General features: G+C 35.6%; 4 protein-coding genes and 1 pseudogene across 6 annotated transcripts; 3 read left to right on the forward strand and 2 right to left on the reverse strand.

Moving 5' to 3' along the window:
• The first annotated feature begins 2,375 nt into the window (after positions 1–2,375).
• Positions 2,376–3,743, forward strand: LOC122282002 (growth-regulating factor 10-like). The gene is made up of 3 exons (XM_043093908.1): positions 2,376–2,575; positions 2,676–2,972; positions 3,135–3,743. The coding sequence occupies exons 1-3, from the start codon at positions 2,527–2,529 to the stop codon at positions 3,467–3,469; spliced, it is 681 nt and encodes a 226-aa protein (XP_042949842.1). The 5' UTR covers positions 2,376–2,526; the 3' UTR covers positions 3,470–3,743.
• A 6,239-nt stretch (positions 3,744–9,982) lies between these two features.
• LOC122282001 (probable sugar phosphate/phosphate translocator At1g12500) lies at positions 9,983–11,755 on the forward strand. Its single transcript, XM_043093907.1, has one exon. It carries the CDS (start codon positions 10,280–10,282, stop codon positions 11,345–11,347), a length of 1,068 nt encoding a protein of 355 aa, XP_042949841.1. The 5' UTR covers positions 9,983–10,279; the 3' UTR covers positions 11,348–11,755.
• A 154-nt stretch (positions 11,756–11,909) lies between these two features.
• LOC122282003 (mavicyanin-like) lies at positions 11,910–15,194 on the forward strand. Its single transcript, XM_043093909.1, has 2 exons — positions 11,910–14,481; positions 14,727–15,194. Exons 1-2 carry the CDS (start codon positions 14,319–14,321, stop codon positions 15,068–15,070), a joined length of 507 nt encoding a protein of 168 aa, XP_042949843.1. The 5' UTR covers positions 11,910–14,318; the 3' UTR covers positions 15,071–15,194.
• Positions 15,195–15,723: 529 nt separating this feature from the next.
• On the reverse strand, positions 15,724–16,955 carry LOC122280365 (annotated as a pseudogene).
• Positions 16,956–17,407: 452 nt separating this feature from the next.
• Positions 17,408–24,693, reverse strand: LOC122280364 (protein TPX2-like). Of its 3 annotated transcripts, none has more exons than XR_006229889.1 (18): positions 24,126–24,693; positions 23,580–23,723; positions 22,048–22,137; positions 21,571–21,721; positions 21,136–21,244; positions 20,633–20,686; positions 20,094–20,191; positions 19,928–20,003; positions 19,787–19,849; positions 19,555–19,641; positions 19,223–19,278; positions 19,029–19,107; positions 18,886–18,951; positions 18,722–18,784; positions 18,502–18,579; positions 18,333–18,367; positions 17,996–18,096; positions 17,408–17,886 (listed from the first exon to the last, which is right to left on the reverse strand). XR_006229889.1 is itself a non-coding variant. In XM_043091233.1 (18 exons), exons 1-18 carry the CDS (start codon positions 24,325–24,327, stop codon positions 17,868–17,870), a joined length of 1,554 nt encoding a protein of 517 aa, XP_042947167.1. In that variant the 5' UTR covers positions 24,328–24,693; the 3' UTR covers positions 17,408–17,867. The 3 variants fall into 3 exon arrangements, 2 of the variants coding, with proteins under 2 accessions (XP_042947167.1, XP_042947166.1); XM_043091233.1 differs by having other exon boundaries at positions 18,333–18,377; positions 21,136–21,217; XM_043091232.1 differs by having other exon boundaries at positions 18,333–18,377; positions 24,126–24,690.
• Positions 24,694–26,256: the final 1,563 nt, after the last annotated feature.

Raw genomic sequence — 26,256 nt, forward strand, 5'->3', positions numbered from 1 at the left:
CAGATAGAGTCTCCATGCCAGTGCTTTCACATATCAGCCTCCTGAGAGGAGATGTTGCTACAAATTGTGTTGGCTTTTTTGATAAGGCTATGGATACAATAAAATATTGCTGGACTAATGGAGGAAGATTTTTAGGTATGTTTGGGTGTTGAGTATTTTTTGACATATTTTATTATTATTATTATTATTATTATTATTATTTATTTTATTATTTAATATTTTATTATTATTTTTTATTATTATTTAAAATATATCTCAATATTTGAACATTTAAATTCGAATACTACTCCTGACTTGCTTAAACGAGACCTTAAAAAAAAAAGAACCTTTTAGATTAGACTTGGCGACGCCATTTCACATCTTTTGTCAAATATAAAAATTGTTTTAACCACAAAAATAAATTTAAAAATTAAAAATTATGTAATAAATTAAATTATAAAATTAGTTTTAATAAAAAATAAATTTAACCTATTATATAAAATCATCTCAATTTTTTTAATTACAGAAATAAATTTAAAAATTAACATAATTTAATGTACTATATTAAATTATAAAATTATTTTTAATATAAAGTAGATTTCACCTATTACATAAAATCATCTCAATTTATGTTTTTAATTTTGTTAAATTTCTTTATAACTTTAGCACTGATCATATAGTATACTTTTAAATTGTCATAATTTGATATGTTACATTAAATTATAAGATTATTTTTAATATAAAATAAATTTAACATATAATATAAAGTTATACCGATTTATATATTTAATTTTATTAAGTCTTTTTATAACTTTAACGGTTAATATTATATATATATATATATATATATATATATATATATATATATATATATATATATATATATAGTATATTGTCTTTCTTCACTCTCACTTGGGTTTGGTGCATTTGAGGAGTACATGATACATAGACACTGCCACAGGCCCACAAAGTAAGTGCCGCTTTGAGGGGGTCAAATGTTCAGGTTTGTTTCCGGCTCTAGTTACTGATATGGCTTGAAATAATGATATGGCTTTAGTGAAAGTTTGCTAAGTTATATAAGCTACAAAATGAATTCCCTAGTTACCGATATGGCTTGAAATAATGATATGTCTTTCAAATGCAAGTCCAAAATTTTGAAGTTGAAATTTATTTTTCTTTACATTGGACTAGTCATACATAAAAAGTTTGAGATTTTATGAAAACTTGAATATTCTATGAAAAAATATTTTCAAAATAATAATTTTATTTATTAATTAATATATAAAGTATATTTGTAAAATATTAAAAAAAATTATCAAATATTATTAAAATATATAATATTATATTATTATTTAAAATTTAAAATAATTAATTTAATGTGGACTAATTTAACTATAAATCTATATTATAACTAAAAAATCACGTCAAAATTCTATTTTAGACTTGAGCCTATTGCCAATGCTACGAGGGTATGTTTATTTTTGTTTGTATGTACTGTAAAAAAATGCTACTCTCCTTTACATCTTTAGCCACATCTGTCATATATATATATATATATATTAGATTCTTAGCATCTATATGCCTTCATGATATAAGATTCTTAGCATCTATCATATATTAATAACTCAATTAAAATGTGTGGTCTCGCCGTTTAATTGGAGATATAAATTAAATTTTATTAATCTCATTAAATTTTAAAATTAAATAATATTTTTTCCCTTTAAATAATATAATATAATAATATAATATACAATTTTAAAATATATAAAATTTGTACACTTTTTTAAAAAATCGAATAACCATCGTGAAGAGTGTAGCTTTTAGATTTCTCCGCAACTTTTTTAAAAAGGACGTCCACAGAAAAACGCCATCGAAGGTGGCAACCGAAAAGGTGAAAAAAAAAAAAAAAAATTCATTTTTAATATGTATTTTTTTTAATATATCTAAATTTTTTAAAAAAAAAAAATTACAACATCATTCAAAAATATTTTTTTAATTATTAAGTAAAAAAATATATTAAAAAAAATAAAAAGTACAATGGTGTCCACATTCGATTGCCAACTTTGTGGATAAAGCATTATCTTTTTAAAAAAGAGATAAGCAAAATCAGTAGGGTATAGATCATTTTCCCCCGTAATTTGCTAGATGCAGCACAAGTCGAACTGCAGAATTGAAATTTGAGACAGAAGAATCAGGCCCCACTTATCATCAGACACGTCAGCTCTGTATCCGACATAGTTGACGTCATTGTCATAATCTGACAACGCGCTAGCTGCTGCTACATAGTCTGACAGTCTCGGAAGAGCTGACGTGCAGAGCGCAGACTCACTACTCTCACCTCAATGTCACACTCAGTCGCTCCTTCTCCCTCCATCTGTATGCGTGCACCTCGGGTACGAAAGCAATAGCACCGCAGATGTGATACGGCTTGTCGGTTACAAGTATCGACTGCAATCTTTGACTTGGAAAAAACTGGTATCTGCTGCTGCTCACTGGTTTAGAGACCGTCCCCGTTGTTTCTAGCTCTCTTCTTTGACCATCTTTAACATGGACTCAGAAGCCCCAGCTTTCATGCTTCCCAGTTTTCCAATTTCTGGTAACCCATTCTTTTCCATTCTTCACTTTTATTCTGTTGTTTTGAATTCAGAAACCGCGATTTCAATCACCATATGTTTTTTCTTTTGTCTTGTCTGTAGGGTTCGGAGCAACGAGTTGGGGTGATTCTTGGGACATGAAGACCAATGAATCAACTGCAGAAAATGGGTCAGCTCCAGTTGGGTTAAATCTTGAGCTTGGACATGGGTCTGATCACAGCACAAAATCGTGTGGCTTCACCGTTCTTCAGTTGCAGGAGTTGCAACTTCAAGCATTTATCTACAAGTACATGGAAGCTGCGCTTCCGGTGCCTTATCATCTTCTTCTTCCTTTGTGGAAGAGTGTTGCTAGCTCTCTTGGCGGTCTCAATGATGTAGTCTCTTCAGGTCACACAAGCTGTAAGTATCCCAAGTCCTCTCCTTTCAGTCACAGTGATGACATTCTACATGCGCTACATTACAAGATTAATTATGTTCTCAATATCCCAAATCTTCTTCAATTTACTTACTGTCCTTGAGATATGATTTGGGTTTGTTTGCTTCATGATTTCCTGCCTCAAGTGTTGGGGTCTGGCCCCATGCCTTGGGACTATAGAAGTAGCATGGATCCCGACCCAGAGCCTGGCAGGTGTAGAAGAACAGATGGGAAGAAATGGAGGTGTAGCAAGGAAGCTGCTCCACATAAAAAGTACTGCGAGAGGCATATGCAAAGAGGCCGTCAGCGTTCAAGAAAGAATGTGGAACCGTCTGGACCAACTAATACTAGTTCGTGGGATGCTCATAGCTCAAGCACCAACCTCTCTATCTCCCTCTCTGTGAATAGCAGTAGCAGCGGCAGCAGTACTCTCTCTCCAATACTGGGTTTCTCCTCCCACGAGGGTTCTTCATGGATGTAGCTAGGTACTCAGAGAATGGTGCTTTGCAAGTGAAGGGAAGTGCAGCTTTCTGGGTATTAATTGTTACATAAATTAGTTCGGGGGTTACGGGCTTTGTCTGCCTTTGAACAAGAGCGGTAGTAGTACCAATTTTGTCATAGGCGTTGGACCGATCAACTTGAGCTTTGGAACAAGACAAGTTTGATTGTTCTTAAATGTTTAGGTTTTGTTTCATGTAGTCCGCCCAAATGTTTATCAAGAATAATATTTTGTCAAAAATAATTCTCACCGCTTATTGTTGGCAGTTCGAGAACAAGAGCGGGATATATACAGGATATATAGAAATGTAGGAATGGGACAAGAATATGCCCATTAACATAATGTTTTAATTACTCTACCGAGTTACCAAATCTTTAATCCAAGAAGTTAGCTGAATTTGAGGAACGTACTTGGAATAAATGGTCAAAACAGATGTTGTGGTCCAATGCCTGGGAGCACCCAAAGCAAGGAAAATGGATCAATTGCTGGACCTCGATCCAGGTCCAGATTATAGATTTTCTAGGTTCAATGGGCCAAGGTCTGGACACTGATTCAATTTTTTTAGCCATAATTTTGTCTATGATCATAAACCCCTAACATTTTGCCAACAAAAGAGAAGGTATGTCCAGGGTATATTATTCTCGATCGACAGGTACCCTCAGATCAGATGCGGAGAACGGAGAAAGTATTTCTCATATTTCAAATCCTCCACTAGGGGAAACAATAACAACAGGTCTTCTAAAACATTCTTGGATTAATTTTGTTTATTTAATGATTAGATAAGTACTTTTTAATGATATCATATATATATAGATGTTTAAGAGGATTAAAAAAAGGAAAAATCTAGTTTTAAGCATAATTATGTATTAATATATGCATCAATCTATTGCGATTAGTTAAAAAATAGATTTTATTAAAAACAGTGCTAATTTAAATTTTGAATATGAATGAATCAGTATTGGTACGTAGATTAATATGCGACTTTGCTTATACGTAACAAAACTCTTAAAAAAATAATGTTACTAGTGTGCCGCCCAACAGTCATCGTTGGGCGTGTTGCCTAAGCCAAATTACCCTTTTTCACATTTTTTAAACACTTTTAATTTTTTTTTTAAAAAAAAATTAAAATATTAAGAGGTTTGCATTGAGAACCACTCTCATCTTATCTTATAATTATAATTTTTTCAAAACTTTTGTACAAAATATAATAAACAATTCAATTTTTTCAAATATCAAAATAATAATATTAAAAAAATAATATTTTAACAATATTTTATTTAATATTTAACTTTCATCTAAAACCTTCTAAGGTTACAAATAAACTGAGTTAAACCAAATTTGAACAAGAATACTTGAGCTCGATTAATATATTTACTCACTTGAATTCGAAAAAAACTCGAATATCTTTGCTCGAACTCGGTTCATTAACAATTAATGTAGTTTGAATATCACTCGAGCTTGACTATAAATAAATAAATTATTTGAACTCAATTTTTTATTTTGAAATCTATAATCTTATGTTTTGATTAATAAAAATTTTTGAAATTCACAAAAAAATTCAAACCATTTAACTATTCAACCAAATAATTTTGACTCAAAATTCTTATTGTATAACTTTTTTTATAAAAATAAATGATAGTTATAAATTAAAAGAATAATACAAAAGATAAATGTAATAAACTAAACTATTTAATACATATAGATAATATAATAAATCAATAATTGTAGTTGTATGATATATTATTATACAAATTAATCTATACACATTTTGAAAACATAATATATCTATATTAAATAAGGTAAACTATAAATAAATTTATAACATATAATTAAGTATATAAAATATAACTAACATGTAATATATATGACACATGCATATATAAAACATATTACAAGTTCAAACAAGTCAAGTCGAGCTTATACGAGTTTTGTTTACGAGTCTAAATCGAGTCGAACTGAGTTATACGAGTTTTACTCGTTTAATATTCAAACATGTATTAGTGTTTACGAACATTTCATTTATTAAATGAACTGAGTTTGAATCGAGTATATACGAGTCAAGCTTAAGCTGTTTATGAGCTACTCTAATCATTTGCAGCCTTAAAATCATTTCATTTAATCTCAAAATTTAAATAATATCTAATAGTCACTTCTTAATTATTAAATAAAAAAATAAAATATATAAACATTCAATGTGAGGGACAACGCATATTATCATTTTCTTAAAAGGAAAAAAAAAAAAAAAAACCCCACCCAGATATCTATCTTTTCGGTGACATTTATCACGCTACACGTGGGTGTAGCAGTATCCATTGTATCTTTTTTTTTTATGGGAAAATGCATCTGCATTCATTCATAATTAAAATTACAACTGTGACTTATCAATACAGGAGAACCAGACTGTAAGTCAACTAACGCAACTACTCAGGAGCTTCCCCGTCAACAAATTTCTTTGTGACGGACATTGTCTAAACTTCTACACCTTCTCTCCTGACAACAGTCAAAAGAGAAAGCGTTCTGTCAAAACCAGAGCTGAAACAACCTTCCTTCCGAAGAAGAGAGGTACACACCCGCTCCATCCTCCCAAGGAGGAGGAGAATAACCAAACTCTCTCCTCCCAAGGAGGAAGAGTACTAACACCTACCTTTCTCCAAAAGAGGAGTAGGACAAACACCCACATTCCTCCAAAAGAGGAGTGGGACAGAAGCCTGTTTTATTATTTATAAAAAACTAAAGCAGATTTACTACAAAATAAAACTAAGGGGCTGGAAAAACAAAAAGGCCCAGCCTGAACTAAAGACCCTGCCCGAGCTAAAGATCCAGCCCGTAGGACCATGGGGGCCCAACCCGATTAGGGTTTCATCTCAACACAAGCCGCCGCCACCCATCTTCCTCCCCACAAGCCTCTGCATCCTTCCCCCGCCCGGCTCCTGCTCAGCCCTTCATCCCTACAGGTTTCAACAGAAAAGTTCATTGGCCGCTCCGTGGAGGATGCGGCGTACTCCCTGCACAAGGATTACATCACCGTCTCCGTCGCCCGGCCACAACCACCAAAACACTTTGGCTAGACTAAACGGACACAGAGCCAAATCCAAAACCACACAGAGACGAAAAACCGAGGCTTATTCCCAACCCCCAATCAAAAAACCAGATCTAAACAAATCTAACAACCAAAAACGAAAATTAAAGAAGAAACTAGAAAAAACCATCTAACACTGCGACACCCGGTTTCCGCCACCAACCAAAAGAGTAACCACCATGAGAAGCATCCGGACTCCACCCCAACCCCTTTAAAACCTCCATGCAGCTCGGCTTACAACCCGAAAAAACAACCCTTTGTTTTCCATAGATAAAACAGAGATCCTTAACCCCGCGGGAAGCACCCCAAACCAACAAGCAAAAACATCATCTCCAGGAGCAAGTCACCCGAATCAAACTCACGCCGTAACCCTCTGAGGAACATCCCACAGAAGACTATACAAAACAGTCAGGGATCTCGCCCAAAAACGAAACCGAGAACCTCCACCCCCAAAAGAAAACCTCTCCGCCCAGCTGGGTGTAAAAAAAGAAGTAAAGGTCTTGGGTCACAGCCTCTGGTGGAGGCCTCCGGAGCCGATCTTATTTTAGGAAGAAAAGTGATGAAAACATAAATGAAAACAGAAAAGGTTGGGGAGAGGGAGGGAGGAGCCGAAGCTCCACCTCCCTCGGACGGTAGTATCCATTGTATCAAATGGGTGGCATGCATTACATAGATCCCAATATCTTTAAAAGGTTCAAAATCACAATGTTCTCTTGTACGCCACCAAAAGATTTTCTTTTGCTTTTGGTTTTTTTGGCTTTTATATTAACAGGAATGCTAACTACAGTAGACTGCAGTCTAAAGTCTACGAGTCTTGCACTTTTTCTTTTTTTTTTTTCTTTTTTAACGTGTCTTAAATTTATTTATTTTTTTAAAGAAAATAATTAAGATTTCTCCACTTGAGGGTGCAGCAGTGTCATTGTATCAAATGGGTAGTGTAAGGGGGTTTTTTCCCCTAACCAAAATCCCAAATAATGAGCCCAATATCACAAAAGGCCTAAGCCAATCGAACAACCCATTGGCCTAGTCAAAGGGCCACCCCTGGCCCTGGGACTGAAGTTGGTCTATGACCTTAAACACGGGAGAAATCCACCATAGTGAGAAGGAGGGAAGAGCACGCTACTTCGACAGAATTAAATCTCATTTAACCTTGAGCAGACAGGTGGGTGTAGATCGTGGGAAGCTCTTGATTCTTTGTCGGATGGGAAATGATGAGTGTGATGGCATGCATCCATTGGCTAGACATGTCAAAGAGCCATGCTGCATTAAATACGTCACCCTGAAGGTCACACCACATTAAAGGAGACTAACTGAAAAAACTGCTAAGAAGTCACATTTTCTTAACATAGGGTATGAGCATCTTACCCCAAAGATAGGGTATAAAAGATAATTTTCAGGTATTAAGAACCCTATCTGAACTTTCTATATACTTGTATTAAATGTTAAGATGATACTGACTTTGGTATTGAAGACTTGTCAACCACCATCATGGCCCCCATCTCAATGTTTTCTTTGTGTTCGTAGGCTCGAGATTGAAGATCTAAATTGTTCAGAGTCTGATCCAAAAATAAAATATGCAAAACACGACGTTAACATATGGCATGCATTACATAGATCCCAATAACTCTTTAAAAGGTTCAAATTCACAATGTTCCCTTGTATGCCACCAAAAGATTTTCTTTTGCTTTTGCTTTTTGGGCTTTTAGATTAACAGGAATACTAAATATAATCTAAAGTTTCAAGGAGTCTTGCACTTTAAAAAAAAAAAGAAAACAAACAAATAAACAAAAGAAGAAGAAACCCAACATTAAAATGTGAATTTTTTTTTATATAAATCTTAAATTTATCTATTTTTTCAAAAAAAATTATTGAAATCTGTACACTTTAATACTGTACAAATAATTTCTTTTAAACTATTATTATTAATTAAGAAATAAATATAAAATGGAGCAAATAAAAGCAAGAATTAAATTCCCAAGAAGAAGTTTTCCCCTTCAAGCTTGAAAATTCCCTTTCCTTTAGAAAAGATTCAAGTGGTCCTGATTCTAGTAAAGGTCGTCGACTCGTCTTGTATAATATTTCCTTACCATTTTATTCGATCCGGAAGATTAAAAAAAGTAAAAATATAATTGTAAGTATAATTATGTATTAATCTGTACACTAATGTGATATGATTGGTCAAAAAATAAATTTTATTAAAAACAATACTACTTTAAATTTTAAGCATGAATAAATTAGTATTGATATACAAATTAATATACGACTGTATTTATATATAACAAAATTCTTAAAAAAAAGGGTTCAAAGTTCAGACCGACAATACTTTGCATATATACACGTTAGACCACCACGAAAAATGGAAGTCATTAGTGGGATATCGTACTCTCGACCAACATATTTTATCAGATAAGAACCAAAATGGTCTCAATTTAGCCATCTTGTCATGTAGGGGAGCAAATATATATGTTGAATTATTCAACCCCATCGAAATAGGTATGAAGTGATGGTCTGAAAAATACAGATCTGACTCTAAGAGGGGAAGACAATATCCCTCTTCCTTCTTATTTTTCTCATGTTTATATATATGAATATTGTAACAGAGAATTTGAGAAAACATGAGCGTTTGTACAAATCACCGTATGTACTGGATCTTACCTCTCAATTCATGAATGCAAGCTTAATGTCGAACCACATACATACATACATATATATATATATATATATATATATATATATTATTGTCTCATTTTTTATTTCTATTTTTCTACACTTATTTTTTTACTGTTAATCTATAGATGAGCAATCCATGTGACCATGTTGTTCACTTCCGATCACCTGAAAATGTACTATCAAGATTAATTACTTGTAAATCGCACTTTAGACACAACAAAATCAATGCTTATTTTTAACTAATTACTCATTTTCATCACAAATATCAGTCATATCCTAACTTAACATATAAATATACTTGTTGGATATGTTATCCAATTTTTATTTAATTTTTTACTCATCTTCTATAATAAAATAAAGGATAATATTACCTACAGTTATGAAATTTATAAATACTGTATACTTATTTTATAAAAGAGTGAATTCATTATTTAAAAAATTAATTTTTTTATATATATATATTTATTTATTTTAAAAATAATTACCTCACAATTACTTCAAAATAACTCACTACTCCCCATTCAGCATATTCTTGAATTTATCAACTTATATTAGACAAAAAGAATTATTTATCCAAACAAATAAATTAAAACACAAGAATAAAAATTAGTCTAAAATCCAAGTCAGACCATAGTCAGACTCAGACATAAGCTCACTGTAAAATACGGATCTAATACCAACTCTCTGGCCCTCTTTACCTTACGGCTCACGCACCTCGCTTCCCTCAGAATCTAATCCATATTTTTATTCCCTCCATACCCCCCCAGTCTCAATCCAACGGCTCCCACCCCTCCTTTACTTCAAATCTAAATCCCCACCCTCTATGTACCTCCATACTCTACTTCCCATCCTCTCGTTTTCAATGCCATACCCACTCTCTCTCTCGTTCAGATCTGATCTGAGCCTGCATTTTCTTACTTTCTCTCTCTCTGCATCTCAAAACCAGCACAGAAACTACATATTCAGCAGGAAGCATTGCCTGCTCGCTCGCTCCCTTGCTTGTACAGGCTTGAATTTTGTATTCCCGTCTTTGTGCTTTGGCAATGGTGGAGGCACAGACATGGACGACGCGGCGGATGAGCAACCCGAGGCTGGAGACCGGCGCAAACGACCAAATGCTGGACATTCCTGTGACTCCACCGGGGGATGTTCGCAACAACAACATGAGCTGGTCCTACTTTTCCTTCTCGCCTAACCTTATGACGGCCATGATCATCGCCTCCTGGTACTTCTCCAACATCGGGGTGCTTCTTCTTAACAAGTACCTCCTCAGCTTCTACGGCTTCCGCTACCCCATCTTCCTCACCATGCTCCACATGCTCTCCTGCGCCGCCTACAGCTACGCTGCCATCAACTTCCTCGAGCTAGTCCCGCTCCAGCACATCCACTCCAAGCGACAGTTCCTCAAGATCCTCGCCCTTAGCGCCATCTTCTGCTTCTCCGTTGTCTGCGGCAACACCTCCCTCCGCTACCTCCCCGTGTCGTTTAACCAGGCGATCGGCGCCACGACGCCTTTCTTCACAGCCATTTTCGCCTTTGTCATCACGTGCAAGAAGGAGTCCGGCGAGGTCTACCTCGCCCTCGTTCCCGTTGTCTTCGGGATCGTCTTGGCGAGCAACAGCGAGCCCTTGTTCCACCTGTTCGGATTCCTCGTCTGCTTGGGGTCCACCGCCGGCCGCGCATTGAAGTCCGTTGTACAAGGAATTATCTTAACCTCCGAGGCCGAGAAGCTCCATTCCATGAACCTGCTCTTGTACATGGCTCCCATGGCCGCGATGATTCTCTTACCGTTCACGCTTTACATAGAGGGCAATGTAGCCGCGGTCACGGCCGAGAAGGCCAAAGGAGACCCCTTTATAGTCTTCTTGCTGATTGGGAATGCGACGGTGGCGTATTTGGTCAACTTGACGAATTTCTTGGTGACCAAACACACCAGCGCGCTGACTCTCCAGGTGTTGGGAAATGCCAAGGCGGCGGTTGCGGCGGTGGTCTCCGTTCTGATTTTCAGGAACCCCGTTACGGTCATGGGGATTACGGGTTTCGCCGTTACCCTCATGGGCGTGGTGCTCTACAGCGAGGCGAAGAAACGTTCCAAGGTTACCACTCATTGACAGAGAAAAATAATAATAAACGAAAAAAAGAACTGAAAATCAAAAAAGATTTTCACTTTTGAAATTGATTTGCCTTATTTTGTTCTTCTTTAAATGATTATCGGATTTTTATGTTTCATTCGACGGAAGGAAAGGGGGGAATTTGGATCAAAGTGAGATGTGGAATTGGATTGTATAGGAATATGAAGGTGGAGAAGAGCCCTTTATTTTCTTTTAATTTTTGTCTCAATTTTTGGGCTATAATTGGGGGAATGGTTTAAGAGAACAGGAAGAAGTCTCTCTTTGTATACCTTTCCCCGTGCGTAGCCTTACATAAATGTTTTGATGCATTTTGAACATGTACCACTACCATTAAATCTTAGTGCATTTTTGTGGGGAGGAAAAGTCTTCGCCACTTTATTTGGTTAATAGACTTTCTCTGCTGTTATAATTGCGTCTTTTGCTGCCTTACGCTTGCCCATTCTTTTTCGAAAATCAGATATGTTCGTGTTTGTCGGTTTTGGTTTCTTTTCTTTGTGGTTGTTCTTTGTTGGGTGAAGTTTTTGCTTGTTTGTCTGCTTTAATCACGGTTCTTTTATACCTTAATTTCTCAATTTTCATGTCAAAGGAATCCTTTACCTGCTTGATTTCTAGCTCCTGGTAAAAGTTTCAGATTTTTCACTGTCACTTGGTGTCAAGTTTCTGATGAACACTTGAAGGTAAGACTCGGTGAATACAAGATAGAAACAGAGGAGATGAAGAGAAAGACTTTCACGTTATTGAATTGATGATTTAATACAACTTACAGAATGTATTTATAGAGATAAAAGAAAATAACAGAAAAATAACTAACTTTTTATATCTTTTCCTACTTAACCCGTGCTTCTCTAGACTTTAATTCCATTTGCTCAATTTGTGAATCTATACTCCAACACTTAGGATGGTGCAGTTAATGAATGGTCTCTAATAAAAGCTTCCAAGGAATGGATTCGAGAGACGAATTTAAGTTTTGGCAGTCTCAACCAGCAACCTTGGATCCTCATCAATCCATACGGTTAGTTTCATGGTAGTTTGAAGTCATTGCTAAGCTTCTTGCATTTGACAGCAGGAATGAGGGCAAGAAGCCAAACTGTTGACTCCAATAATCCCATTTGAATTCAGTATAACTTGCTGGGAATGAAATCCATAAAAGTTCAATTGATTCTTGAGTGCTTGCGAGAAAAAGACACATTTTAGTTGCTTTGAAGAAGGAAAAGAAGCTCATTTGATATGAGTGGATAAAACAAGGTCAGATGAGTACTGTAGAGTTACCCTGTTTTTGTCTACGAATCTGTAATTATTGGTACTGGTATACCATGCATCGTGTGCATGGCACTGACTGTGGCTGTGATCTTAGGTACTTTTCCGCCTCTGTACTTTTTGCTTATTCTTCATCTTTTCCCCTTCTTCTTGGCAGTCATTATCTTGGACTATATTTTTCATGAGTTTTGCTAGGGACAAGTAAAATTGTATACTAATCTGCATATAAATATTAATTCCTTTATATTTAAAATTTAAATTAGCACCGTTTATAATAAAATCTACTTTTTAACCAATCACATTAGATTAGTGTATATATTAATGCACATTTATGCTTACAACTAGATTTTTCCATCTTTCGTTTTTTAAAGTACGTCGCCCTCTGTTTCACCCTTGAGCTCAGAGGAAAAAAGATTAGGCTGTAGTAGATTGCTGAGAATACTTTGACAGTCATAAATTAAGTAATACTATTTTTCAATTTAAATTTTATGATCCCAGTCACATTAGTTGCTGTTTATGTTACATTTAAGTAGTTTCCTAAATTGATTACTTAAATAAAACATGAAAAACAACATTTTTCATAACCCTCTTTCCAGAACAGAAACTGCATGCCCTGCTTGCTTGAGTACAATGAATCTGGCATCGGGTCCAAGTTGGTGGATGTTAACCTGAAGGTCACATTCAGTTTTAGGGTGTCTCAACTCATTTTTACGTTGTTGACCATGCTGCAATGCGTGTGTTCTGATGTTTTGCCGTTTTGGGAGTGGGAGCTTCTCTTGGTGCATTTCCATCTGCATCGGGGAAGAGACATGGAGAGGTGCAGAGTACTTGCTTAATTTTTGGTGGTGGTTGAAATTTCCTTCTCATCCTTCCTAGTTTAAGTCATATATTGCGTTAATTGGAGTGTAAGATGAATTATTTGGTACAACTCTTCTCTCTCTCTCTCTCTCTCTCTCTCTCTCTCTCTCTCTCTCGGTTAAAACTTCAAAAACTAGATTATCCCATCCCCAGGGATATTTGTTCTGTTTACTTAACTAGACCCAAAAATAAAAATAAAAAGGAAAAAGAAGAAAAATCCAGCCCCGGGAGCATTTATTTAATCCGGCAGGGAGAAGCGCGTTGTGTCTTGGGTTGGCAGAGGTTGGCTTCTTGGGGATTGGCACTACTTGATGTGGGTTAACATAAAACATCAAGTTTGACTGCTACAACATGAGCAGTAGTTGGTCAACTGCCCTGCCAATTATCTTAATTAAGCACTCTTCTCAGAAGGAGTCCCATTCCCCGCTCAGCTCTCTCTCCCTCTCCCCTAAATAAAAGGAACAACTAATCTTGATTGTTGATCAAAGACTATGATTTTCTACGATTAGGAGAATAATGTCTCTCCTGGTCAATGCAATGCATGTAGATAATGTAGATCTCAACATAATGGAATCTGTTTATTTTATTTTTTATCTTTCTCATAGTTGAGAAGTAATATTAGACAAATAACCGTCGGAAAACCAATAAAATTAACTAATTATACTATTCTAAGAAAGCCTAATTATTTATCAATAGTTATCTCCAATGTTTGTTGCAATACTACCTAGATTTAGCCATCTCGTGTACATGCCCTTCGGATATAATTTCTCAAAATTCCCGACAAGGTGATCAACAAAAGATAATACTCAAATCTGATAAAGAAAAGCTTCTGGATATGAAGGCCTTTACTCTTTTCTTAGTCCTTGCTATTGCAGCAACTCTTGCTCCTTCAATTCTGGCCAAGGAGTTCTTGGTTGGTGACAGCACGGGTTGGACCATCAACTACGATTACGAAAGCTGGGCAAAGGGAAAGGAGTTCCATGTCGGTGACAAACTTGGTAAATTAGCTCTATAAACTCTCTCTTTTATGCTATAATTAACAAGGAATGCTACTCTTTATCTTGTTTCTTATCATCCTCAATGATTGATATGACATGTTTTGGATAGTTTTCATTCATGCACGACGCATGAACTGGTGTACTGAAAAGAACAAAGCACAACATTTCAAAAGAACTCTTAATGTTTTCAATTTTATTAGTCTCACTCATTTGTTGATGGAAGAATGGATGACATCTTGGTGCAGTTTTTAAGTACCCGAAAGGAATCCACAACGTCATCCGAGTTGATAATGCTACTGCTTACGAGAAATGTTTGGTAACTACTGAAACTGAAGCCCTGAGCAGTGGAAACGATGTAATAACCCTTACAACCCCAGGAAAAACATGGTACATTTGTGGGGTTATCAGGCATTGTGCAGAAGGAGAACAGAAGATTGCCATTGAAGTGTTGCCTAAAAAACTGTCTTCCGGATCAGGACCTTCTCCCAGTACTACTTCTGCATCCAAGGGATCATCTTTTGCACCCACGCATCATGATGGCTGGATGATTGCAATTTTTGGCATCCTTGTGATGATCATCATAGTTTAAATTAATGTTGTAGCATTTCAGTTAAATCCCTTGTGCACATGATATTCAAGCATTTTGGAATTGGATCCAAGGGTTGTATTTGTATTGGAGTTGGAAGTAAGATTTATCGATTACTACGTTTTGAATATCAAGCCATTTGTGCTGGATGATGTTTTTCTTGTGATATTTTTGACGTCCAGACTAATTGTTAAGATATAAATTAAAAAATGCACCTGATGAATTCTATTAAAAATACTTAAAAGAAGTAAGGGCCAACCTAAATTAATCTTGGATAAAAATTAACAATTTAATAGATTGATGGTAGTCCCTTTCCCTGATGTCTGTTTCTCCTTCTATTATTCATTTTAACCCCTTATAAACAACATGGAATAGAGAAGTAGTTTTTCCTAAATTGTAGACGTTTTAAATCTAACTCAATTCATTGAAACATTAATGCTCCTAATTCGCTTACAATAATAGTGCCTATAGCCCCGGAAGACACTCGGAGGTAAAGTTGTTAAGTGATCATTCTCTTATAGTCAAATCAAATTCTTTATCAAACTGAAATATAGGAAGGTATGTCTTTTAATTATTATTATTGATTATCATAGATCAGAGAAAATCAAAGATTCTAATATTAATATTTCATGTTAAAATATTTAACATAATGCTCTCTTTTTTCCCTTACAAACTGCTAAATTTAGATCAAACACAAAGCAAACTTTGGACTCGACACAGTCAAAAACCATTCCCAAAAAAATAATAGATTAAAAGAATTTGACTGCAAAGTATTCCAACAAGATTTAAACCATGACCATCATAAGGATGCCAAAAACAACAACCATCGACCAAAACCTGGGTGTAAAACGTCCCTTGGCTGCTGAAGTGGGACAAGGTGCAAATGCTGGAGACACTTCTGTTTGAGGCAACTCTACTGTTATGGCAAGCTTCTGCTTTCCATCCACGCAATGCCTGGAAACGCCACAAATGTACTACTTTCTTCCTGGTGTTGCTAGGATTATTTCATTTTTTCCACTACTCAGGGCCTCAGTGCCCTCAGGTGCCGCACATTCTTGGAAGCCAGTTCCATTAACTCGAAGCACATTGTGGGCTCCCTCTGAGTACTTTAAAACTACACAAAAGAAAGCATATTAGCGATGAGAATCGTTAAAAGAGCTTTAGAATTTGATACACTACAACAACCACGTTAGTCTAAATAGAAAGAGACCACCATGCCCTACTTTTGTATTTTAAATAAAAGACATGGGAAAGGAGAGTTTAGAGAGGTAATTTACCAAGTTTGTCACCTACATGGAAATCTTTTCCTTGAGCCCAAGCTTGGTAATCAAAGTTAATGGTCCAACCCTTATCATCACCAACCACGAAATCCGTGGCCAAACTTGAAGGGACAAGAATTGCTGCAATGGCAAGGATGAAGTTGTATTTGGTGGCTGCCATTAATTGAGATTTGAGAATCAGAAGCTCTCTCTCTCTCTCTCTCTCTCTCTCTCTCTCTCTCTCTCTCTCTCTCAGATTGATACTCTTTTGTTGGGTTTGTCGGTACTTGTAGCAGGAAGAAGTGCTTTGGCTCGGAAGAGTTTCAATTCTTGCCTATTTATAAGTTCAACGACATCTCTCACATATTGATCGACTGTCACTGGACGGTCAAATGCCAATGCCGAATGGCCGAATATAAATTTTCAAAGTAATTATTTAATAAAAAATTAATTTTGTTAATCTGTTCTGTTCCTTGAATACATATTTTGAGGGCCGGCCTGATCGGCTCAGCGGCTTTGAGCATTTACGAGAACTGATGAGGCCTGCGAGAATACATTGTACAGCTGAGCAATACTGCGTATAAATATTATGCTGAACATGATCCGTAGACTCCTTAAAATAAATAAATAAAAGAAGATAATGATAGATTTATTATCTCCTATCACCCATTTATTACTCTATTGATTTTTTTTAAAATTATAAGTATTTTTACTTAATAATTAAAAAATTGACTTAGTAAAATTATATATTTTTTAATTTTTTCTTTAAGAATGTTAAAAAAAATACTTATAATAAAATAAAAAAAAATTTCAAATACATTATATAGTAAATAAGTGGTAGAGAGTAGTAAGCCTATCATTATCTTTAAAACAAAAAATAGCCTAACATGAAAAAAATTGGGTCCCACCATCTGAAAATAGAAAACATGGTTGAATATAAATGTAAATGTAAGAATAACCATTTTAAAGTCTCTACACCATCCATCATCCACATGATTTGGTATAATATATATCTCTTGACATTGGTCATTACAAGTGTTGATGCCCGGGGGTGTGATGCAATTTAATAAGCATAGAAGCATTTTGACGTACATATAAATGTATCAATAGCTCTATTCTGAAGTCTGTACGTCACATCATCCACATACATAATTTGATTTAGAAGATAAATATATATTCCTTGACATTGATTTGATGCCTACATAAACAGGTAGAAGATGCTATGAGGGGTGAGGTGGCTTTGATACCTATACACAACACCAGGGCTTTCAACCTTTATTTATTGGATTATGAACAGAAACCTACAAACTATACGAAATGCAAAAGGCTAATTCAACATACTTTTGCGAGAATGTGGGCTTCTTCAAAGGTGAGATAACTATGGACCACTATGGATTCCATATACGGCAAAGAGCTTTTGATAATGCTTGAGGTGCAATAAAATTTTATGTACATGGATGTTCCATCCTTCCCGGCAGATACGCAGAACTGTTGTCAATGCCAAAAACCTTTTTGGAAAATTTCCCTCATTTAAATACCTCTCAGCGGATGCCCAAGCTCCTGTGGCAATTTAAAAGCAAGATTATTCTATTCTAAATGCGAAAGCCTCAATGAACCAAGAGAGAGACGCATTCAAGCATGCATTTTATCCCTTATTCAATAGGCATACCTCATACTCTGCAAACCAGCTTCAGGGATGCACCCGTCACTTCCATATGGAACCTCCTTTCCAACAAAAATAGAAGGTTTTCCTTTCATCCGCTGCAGTATCTACAAGAGCATATGACAATACCTCATCACAACAACGGCATGACTAAAAGCTTTAATTTTCTACAAATTTACAAAAAGCCAACACTAAAAGAAAATGCCATTTTGGACCACATGGCATCTCCTCCCTCCATTAGAAAGTGCTTGAGAGTGAGGCAACAGGATTCTCTTTGGGTGCATGGGTGGTGTTTGCCTATAGACATTAAATAAACAAAATAAAATCATAGGGGCATGCTCACCTTATGGTCTAGTTGAAAAGCATCTGATCTGTTTTCTTTTGAGCCCTTACACATAAAAAAGTGAAAAAAAAAAAAAAAAAACCCTCAATACAGTGGCATGCAAATGAAAACTAAAATTGATAGTTTGTATATTCATTTAAAAGTAGAAACTTAAAATAGCAAGGATAACCTTTAGAGACAAAGGGGTCTGCTGAGGCAATTTGGACCAAGATCCATTACTTGGCTGGAATCCAGTTGAAAGGGAGAGCTACATTTCAAAAAGGAGATGAAAAATGAAAAATAGGAGATAAATCTGCAATTACAATTACATTGCACAAATGATATGTACAACAAGCTCCTAGCAAAGAAACAGGGGATTCGGTGTGCAACTCATTTAATTCAAGGTTTACCTTACTGAAAAGCTCTATCGGTGGATTATGCTGAATTCTCTTCTCTGAATGGAAATTGAATTCCTGTATAGTAAGTAAAAAAATCATACCATCTCCGGTAATTCAATCAACCAGGAATCTCATTTTTATTGGGACTAAGGAAACGATAAATATCTTTAGAATACCATTGGTACAGTTGCATCTCGCTTACTATTTCTGAAAACACCAATGTCTCCTTTACTTGTAAATATCTGATTAGGAGAGGGAATTAGTTGACAAAATACTAGCACAAAATTGGACCAACTGATCTATACTAACAAAAGATTACCTTCTTATTAAGAGGACGTGCTTTGAAGGGGAGCATTACATCACATCCATACTGCTTTGGAGTATCCAAGGTATTTGATCTAAACAAAGCAGAAGTGAAGTAACCACTCCTCTCAGTCTAATATAATGTCAAATGTACTTGAGTTTTTTTTTTTTTTTTTTTTTTCTCTTTTCTTAAGAGTGCAGTTTTATTACCTTTTGTCCTCATTTCTATTTCCTGCAACACCAGAAGTGCTACGTTTGTCCAACCCCTGGAAAGGAAGAACTTCAAATATTGAGAGATGAGTAGGCAGGCAATCACCAACAAGAAGCAAGAGACTGCCCGCTCTCACTTCTTGGGTAGAATTTTTATTTATTTTTTGGATAGGTAATCAAGAAGTTTTATTCATAGAAATAGGCACAGCCCAAGTCTTGGGTACAAAATCCAAACAATGACAATGTCTATTATTATTTCAAGTAATATTCTAACAAAAATTTGGAATTTAGAATAAAGTTGTGTCAACTATTCAAGTAAAAGTAATGAAAACCTTGTCGGAATCACTGTAATTAAGTGAGGATGATGAAAGACCAGATGTGTGTTGCATTGCCCTCTCCAATGTCTTCAAGTTAAATTCCTGAGAAGTAAAGGGACAAACAAAAAACATGCTGCAAATAATCACAAACTTGTTTGTAAAATTGAGTAATGGAAGTCTTAGTTTGCAATAACACTCGGTACTTGGAGTGAGTATACAAGTAGGAAATGGGATATAGCACAATTACTTGAAACTCTGGCAACTTTGGCCTGCTCTTCTTTGGAATTGGAAATGAAGGGGCCTCGAGAATCTGCACATCACAGACATAAAATTCAGGGGAGGGAGGAAAAACAAAGAGATTCAATCTTTAAAGATTTCAAGTACCAACTTTTCTGTTCAATGGGCGTGCTTTGAATATTCTTACAGCTGTTTTTGCATGTTCCAGATTTGTATTATTCTTAGGCCTGAAATATACAAAGTCATTTGTGCCTGCAGCCCATAAGACAGCAGATTGAATATGTGAAGATACAATCAAGCAGTATCAAGAGAATAACCTTATCCTTTGGGCCCTGTGTGCTGTTTCAAGGTCAGGCTCTCTTGGAATAGTAAGCCTCATTATACCATGCGCAAAGCTCTTATCAACAGTTTCATCCTGCAAGTTCACCCAAACATTTTCAATACAACAAAAATGGCCCACAGATGGCCATTACACTATCCTACAGTCAACCTTCAACTTCCTTTCAAGTTTACCTTCCAAGTACTCAAAGCTTTTGTTTCTAGTATCAATCCAATCAAAAAGTGATAACATGTTACAAAAAAGATTAAAAAAAGAAATGCATTTCCACTCAGAGTTTGCAACTTCAAAATGAATTTGTGCTTCAAATATAAAAGCCAATAAACTTTTTTTGCCCATTGGTCAAAGTGGTCCATCAAGTAGAGTGAGAGTTTTGAAACCATAGGGATAAGGGTTCTATTGTCCAAATTTTGCTAACTACAAGGGATATAATTCCAATGAGTATGTATGTACTAGAGTCTAGAATTATCGAAGTTTAACTTGAGTGGCAAATTGAAGGACCAAAAGTGAGTGACATGCCTTCTTCGGCGGCTTGTGAACGAAACTGGTTAGTTGGTCTACGCCTGTTATAACCTGTCATACAGAACAATGGTTAGCTACAGATATGCCTTTTGATGATAAACTAAACTCAAAAGAAAGAAGAATATGTTCATATACCCTAAATTGGATGCCCAATCTGTAACAAGAAGCAAGAACTCACAACCCAGCCTACCAAAAGATTTGGGTTAGGTAGGCAACCTTAAACATAGGCACCGTTAATACTAAGGACCATTTTAAGTCTTCTGAAATCAGCTCGAATATAAACTAATTTCCAATAACAAAGCATTTTTAACAAGAAGCATTCATATTATAGTTGTTTACCATGAGATACAAAATTCTTCGAACATCATAGAAAATCTCTTTCTAGGCAATCACATATTGTTCGCAAGTTCGCAAAACAGTATAAATATCTACTATGGCAAGCTCTTTAAAATATAAATAGATCTAAAAGACAAGAAGATAGACTAAAACACGTACTGTACCTTTCGCAAGTGACCTCCCTCCAGCTTCTGCCTCTTGGCAGCTTGACTTTCAACCCCAGAAGAAATATGCAAGCTTCTATCACTGTGATGAACCAATTGTGTCTGAAATCTAATAAAAGGATGGTATAATATTAAAAAGATGACAAGAATACAAAAACTGCAATGATTGACCTCCCTCATCTTGTCACAAGGCACTGCCATGGAATCAAGGGCATGAAATGTAGATATGTGGTGCATCTAAAGTACAGCACACACTAAAAGGAACATCTTATGAGAATGACAGCATTTATGAAATACTATTGAGAATGTTAAAAGTGGACCAGGTCTATTTTCAGTCTAAGATTTTTCATGATTTTTTTTTATAAGTAAGATTTTTCATGATTATAGAATGACAATAACTTCATAAATAAAGAGCACAACATTTACGAAACTCACCTTGAAACAGAAATGAGGGGCCGATTTTGCTTAGCCAGCTGACTTGCCGTAGGTTTCAATAAGGTTGAGCTCCTAGGGAGAAAAGGCTTTACAGTAGGCTTCACTTTAGCTTTTAGGTTGTCGTTGCAGATGTGATTGTAAAATGTCATTTCTACCAAGAAACAGCATCACAAGCATAAATCAAAATGAGGTAACTTCACCGAGACAAAATCATGAGAAAAATAAAAAAAACTATAGCTTTAATATGTCCAGGGTCTTCAATTTTAACTGTATTAATCCACAGATAAAACACTACCCACATTCCAGATCAAAAATAGGCATGCATCAACAGAGCTTCAGTCAAGGTGTGATAATAAAAATTAAATGTTTCTAGGGATTGAAGTAATCATTGTAAAGTGCTGTCTTCATAAGTCTGTAACCTGTGGAAATATCATTCTTGCGGCGATGTATCATTTATCAAGGTAGAGAAGTGTTCACCTGTATTTACTTCTAACGGTTGGTTCAAAACTTTTTGCAGATTGCAACTACGTAATTTGGCGAAGATTCCTCTAAGCATTCCTTCACAATCTGGAGGACCATGTACAACATCACTATTAGAAAAGAGTTTATAAGTGAATCAAAATAAGAGTGTTCCCTTTGGAATCATGCTTCCTTGCACTATCAAAGAATAGCATAACTACAAGTCGTATCATTCCATTTAGAAATAGTCCTACTAAAGCAGACTCAGCTCAGCAATTTCTTTAATGAATATCTGGCAGTTGCAAATGTATACAGTACCCGAGGAATTCCCAGCCCAACAGCAAGCTTTGGCTAAAAATTAGATCATTTTCGATTGGAAATCATAACTAAGGTTTAATTTTGAAAGAAAAAATTGGTGAAAGCCTTAAACCTCAAGACTGGATAGCATCTATAACATGCAAGTCATAATAAACATAAGAGTAATGCTATATACAATCACTTTTGCGTACTCCTTGTGCATTCCACTGATATGATTGGCTGGATCAATTTTTTTTTTCCATACACAACCAATCATATCAATGGAGTGCGTAAAAGAGTACACAAAAATAACTACACGTAGAATTTTTGTAAACATAAATATGGGCTATCATCGCAACTTAAATTTGAGAGGGCTTAAATTTTTATTTTTATTTTGAAAAGTTATACTCATCATCACCACACATGATTTTTTATTTTTTTATTTTTTTTCCTTACCAAATTATGATGTATGGATGATGAGGAGAAGAAGTCAATTAATTAGGAGGAATAAGACAAATAAATAAATAAATAAAAATATTTATTATCGACTAGTTAGAGAGGGCTTTTATTTTGCAGGGTATGAATGATGAGTAGCAAAGTTCTTTTATTTTTGACCGGTGAGAGAGGGCTTAAACGTTCATTAATGAGATTCTTCAGCCTTGACAGCCTCATAAATCATGGAATCTGGCGCTTCCGTCAAGAACAACACGATGAAAGTTTTGATCAATCAATCATCATTGATGGGCTACTTTTTTTTCCTATGCAAGCAAATATTTCATTAAGAAACGGAAAACAAGATATATGAGGAGGGGTGTTAGCTAACAAACACCACATTACAACAATCACAGTGCTAATGTGAGAAATCGGATTTTGGGACCAAAAACTTAGTCCCCCACCCATACCCTACAAAAGCGGGCACTGTCTTAATGATGCTTTTTTACTGCTGTGCGAACATGACACTCCAGCGGTGGATGCTGAAGGTGCATTGCAGTTTGCTATCTTGAGATGTTTTCTGAAGGGACTGTATTCCATTCTTCAAGATTATCGGTTAGAAAAAGCAGAAACATAGTGATGGGCCACTTATTGAGGGACAGTGGCCCCCACGCAAGGAAGCACAAGGAAGAGTGCTAAAGATGAAAATATAAATCTTTAAAGAATCCATTTCCATCAACTTAACTTTTAGGAATAATAGGTAATTTCCCAATAATTCATCGCATTAGAATCGATAATGGACATAAACAAATAAACAATACCTTTCCCGTTGGCATCAAATGCACAAAATTCTCTATTCATGCTTACATCGGCGTCAATGGTAGTCTCCACGTCCTTTGATTTTGGGGATGTATTAACATTTTCCATCAGTATCTCCTCTCTCATTACCAACTTTGTTACAAAAGCTGGACCATGAAAAGAAAAGTATATAAGCCTATGACGGGCAGAAACTGAAGAGTTTTTGGTTTGCAAAAAGGGGGCGAAAACAAGCTGAGAATGGCAAGTGACATCTAATATCGCACTTAACATTGGATTAGATGCAGCAGATAATTCAAAGGATCAAAGAAAAAAATGTGAAATGGAAAACAGAGCAAGACAGAACAATTTTCTGCCGCAAATGTTACCAAATACGCACTCGTATTGCAAAATTTTTATTTCAATTTTTTTCCAAAAAAAAAGTAGTAAACTAAACAAGATGCATTAACTCTGGGGCTTAAAAAGCTGGAAAATCAGCTAAGCAAAGTAAAAGTAGAACGGCTATTTATGAAAGGTGGTTCAAAGAATATTAAGGTTTAAGTTGGACTCACGAGAAGGAGTATATTCTGCGGCGGACACGAACCAGAGCTCGGCCAGACGAGCCTCTTCTCCAGTCTCCGGTCGAGTGAAATCGAAGTACATTGCCGCGTCAAACTCGTAGTCGAGATCGACTTCATGGACCTCAAACACTGGTTCAACCTCCATTTCCTCCTCACTTTCTCTCTCTCTACAGCCTTCACTTTCTCTCTCCATAATGCCAGCCCGTGAATCCCCCACTGGTTTCACCTGACGACTACCATCGATTTCAAGTGTTCTCTTACCACATACTGACACTATCCCTCTCTCTCTCTCTCTGAAAACTTCCGAAGCTCCGAAACCGGTCGGGAAAATCCCCAACTTTGGAAATCGTCGCTGCGCTTTGTAGCAGAGAACGGCGCAGATTTCGCTGCGGCTACTGTAGCATTCGAGACTTTAAGAACCCGAAGAAACGGCAATTTTGAAGGGCTTTTTAGACATTCTGCTCTCTGTCCGAGAAGCCGAGAAAGAGTACAACACGTTAGAGCACGGCGTACAAGCGTTTCGTAGCGGTCCAGAATTTGAATGGATGGCTCGGGAGGAAAGAATACAATTTGAACGTCGTGTCGAATATGCCCTCCTGCGATTACGCAGGGATGGTGGGTTGGGTTTTTTTTATCCAAATAGACATAACGTACGGATCTTGTAAGATCTTAAATAATTCTTGAATAATATGAATATTAAATATTATAAGATCTATAATGTTAACCTCATTATCTTTTAAAATTATAAAAAAATATATTAATAATATTTTATTTTATTTTTAAAAAATTATTAATGATATTTAGGCCTAATTTGTGTAAACTCAATTTATCTTATTATTATAAATTTTTAAATTTTTATATAAAATAAAATAAATAATTATGTTTTTAAATTTTAAAATAAAAATTTTGTTATATACAAACATAGTCGTGTACTAATCTATGTATTAATACTGATTTATGTATACTTAAAATTTAAATTAATATTGTTTTTAATAAAATTTACTTTTTAACTAATCACATTATATTAATATACAGATTAGTATATAATTGTACTTGTAACTATATTTTTTAATTTAATAATATATTTTAATAATATTTTATTTAATTTTTAATTTTAATTGAAGTATTTCCCGACAAAATCAGATCTAATCTCGACGCTGCTCACCACGGAGGATGTTGACTGTTGAGTTCGTGGATACAAACCGGGTTTTGGAATTTTGAGCCATCAGCCAAGTGAAGGGTAAAGACGTGATTTCGATGGTTAGTTTCGAGAACGTGTCTTCGAAGTCAGGCGCAGTGTCATCGGGTTCTGAGCCTTGTTTCGGGAGGCGAGATAATGTCGAGTCGTCTGAAATTTCGGCGCATTGTGATTTGTGGGTTAGCCCTTGTGTTTGGAACATAACTTCTAGATTGACCCTAACGGTTCTATTCGTTGGCAGGTAGGAAAAGTATGGAGAGCGGAAGAGAAATGGGCCCCGTCTCAGCAAAGTTCAAATGAGACGAGTATAAATGGTAAATCCCTATATATAATATTAGATATTGTTATTTATTAACATCCCCTAAATTCCTAAGAATGAGCTGTAAACATAAAATAAACAGTACTAATCTCGGAAGGAGCAAACGATTGAGTTTATCTCAGCAGTAAATTGTTTTTTTTAATTTTAATAATAATTTCAAACTTTTGTTCGGAAGCGGGGGGAAATCATCGAAGAAAAAAGGTACACGAATGCAGAAATTTTCAGACGCAGCAGAGTGTCATTTATTTGGAAGTAGGAATCATAAGTATCTCTATGTGTGCGCATTGAAGGTGGTGGTTTTTGAGTGGATGCGCATGGGCATGTCTTGGGTATAGGTTCCTCGTTGTCGTAGAATAGGTTTGAGGTTGCCTTCATTCAATGTTTTGTGTTCATTGGTTGGATGTGCATAGGATACCCTCACTACTCTTCTGTCTCGCCTGACTGATTACACTGCGCAAGCAATTTCATCATCATTTTGCTGTCCGTTACAACTGCACAGTCCACACTCGGACATCTCTGAACACCACCAACACGTCATCGTGCCTTCCCCGACTAAAACGGGAAGTATCACGTAACATATAATCAGATTTGTACGGTCATGCACA

Source organism: Carya illinoinensis, chromosome 11, assembly GCF_018687715.1.
Source record: "Carya illinoinensis cultivar Pawnee chromosome 11, C.illinoinensisPawnee_v1, whole genome shotgun sequence".
NCBI lineage: Eukaryota > Viridiplantae > Streptophyta > Magnoliopsida > Fagales > Juglandaceae > Carya > Carya illinoinensis.

What these genes read in the sequence shown, in the direction of transcription:
- LOC122280364 (XM_043091232.1), bottom strand. Translation starts at nt 24,327, where the DNA reads ATGGAGAGAGAAAGTGAAGGCTGTAGAGAGAGAGAAAGTGAGGAGGAA. An exon ending in CGCAGAATATACTCCTTCTC is followed by an intron (nt 23,724 to 24,125) that starts GTGAGTCCAACT and finishes TTCATGGTCCAG; the next exon opens with CTTTTGTAACAAAGTTGGTA. An exon ending in CCCCTCATTTCTGTTTCAAG is followed by an intron (nt 21,245 to 21,570) that starts GTGAGTTTCGTA and finishes TCCTTTTATTAG; the next exon opens with ATTTCAGACACAATTGGTTC.
- LOC122282002 (XM_043093908.1), top strand. Translation starts at nt 2,527, where the DNA reads ATGGACTCAGAAGCCCCAGCTTTCATGCTTCCCAGTTTTCCAATTTCT. An exon ending in TCCCAGTTTTCCAATTTCTG is followed by an intron (nt 2,576 to 2,675) that starts GTAACCCATTCT and finishes TCTTGTCTGTAG; the next exon opens with GGTTCGGAGCAACGAGTTGG. An exon ending in CTCTTCAGGTCACACAAGCT is followed by an intron (nt 2,973 to 3,134) that starts GTAAGTATCCCA and finishes TCCTGCCTCAAG; the next exon opens with TGTTGGGGTCTGGCCCCATG.
- LOC122282001 (XM_043093907.1), top strand. Translation starts at nt 10,280, where the DNA reads ATGGTGGAGGCACAGACATGGACGACGCGGCGGATGAGCAACCCGAGG.
- LOC122282003 (XM_043093909.1), top strand. Translation starts at nt 14,319, where the DNA reads ATGAAGGCCTTTACTCTTTTCTTAGTCCTTGCTATTGCAGCAACTCTT. An exon ending in CCATGTCGGTGACAAACTTG is followed by an intron (nt 14,482 to 14,726) that starts GTAAATTAGCTC and finishes ATCTTGGTGCAG; the next exon opens with TTTTTAAGTACCCGAAAGGA.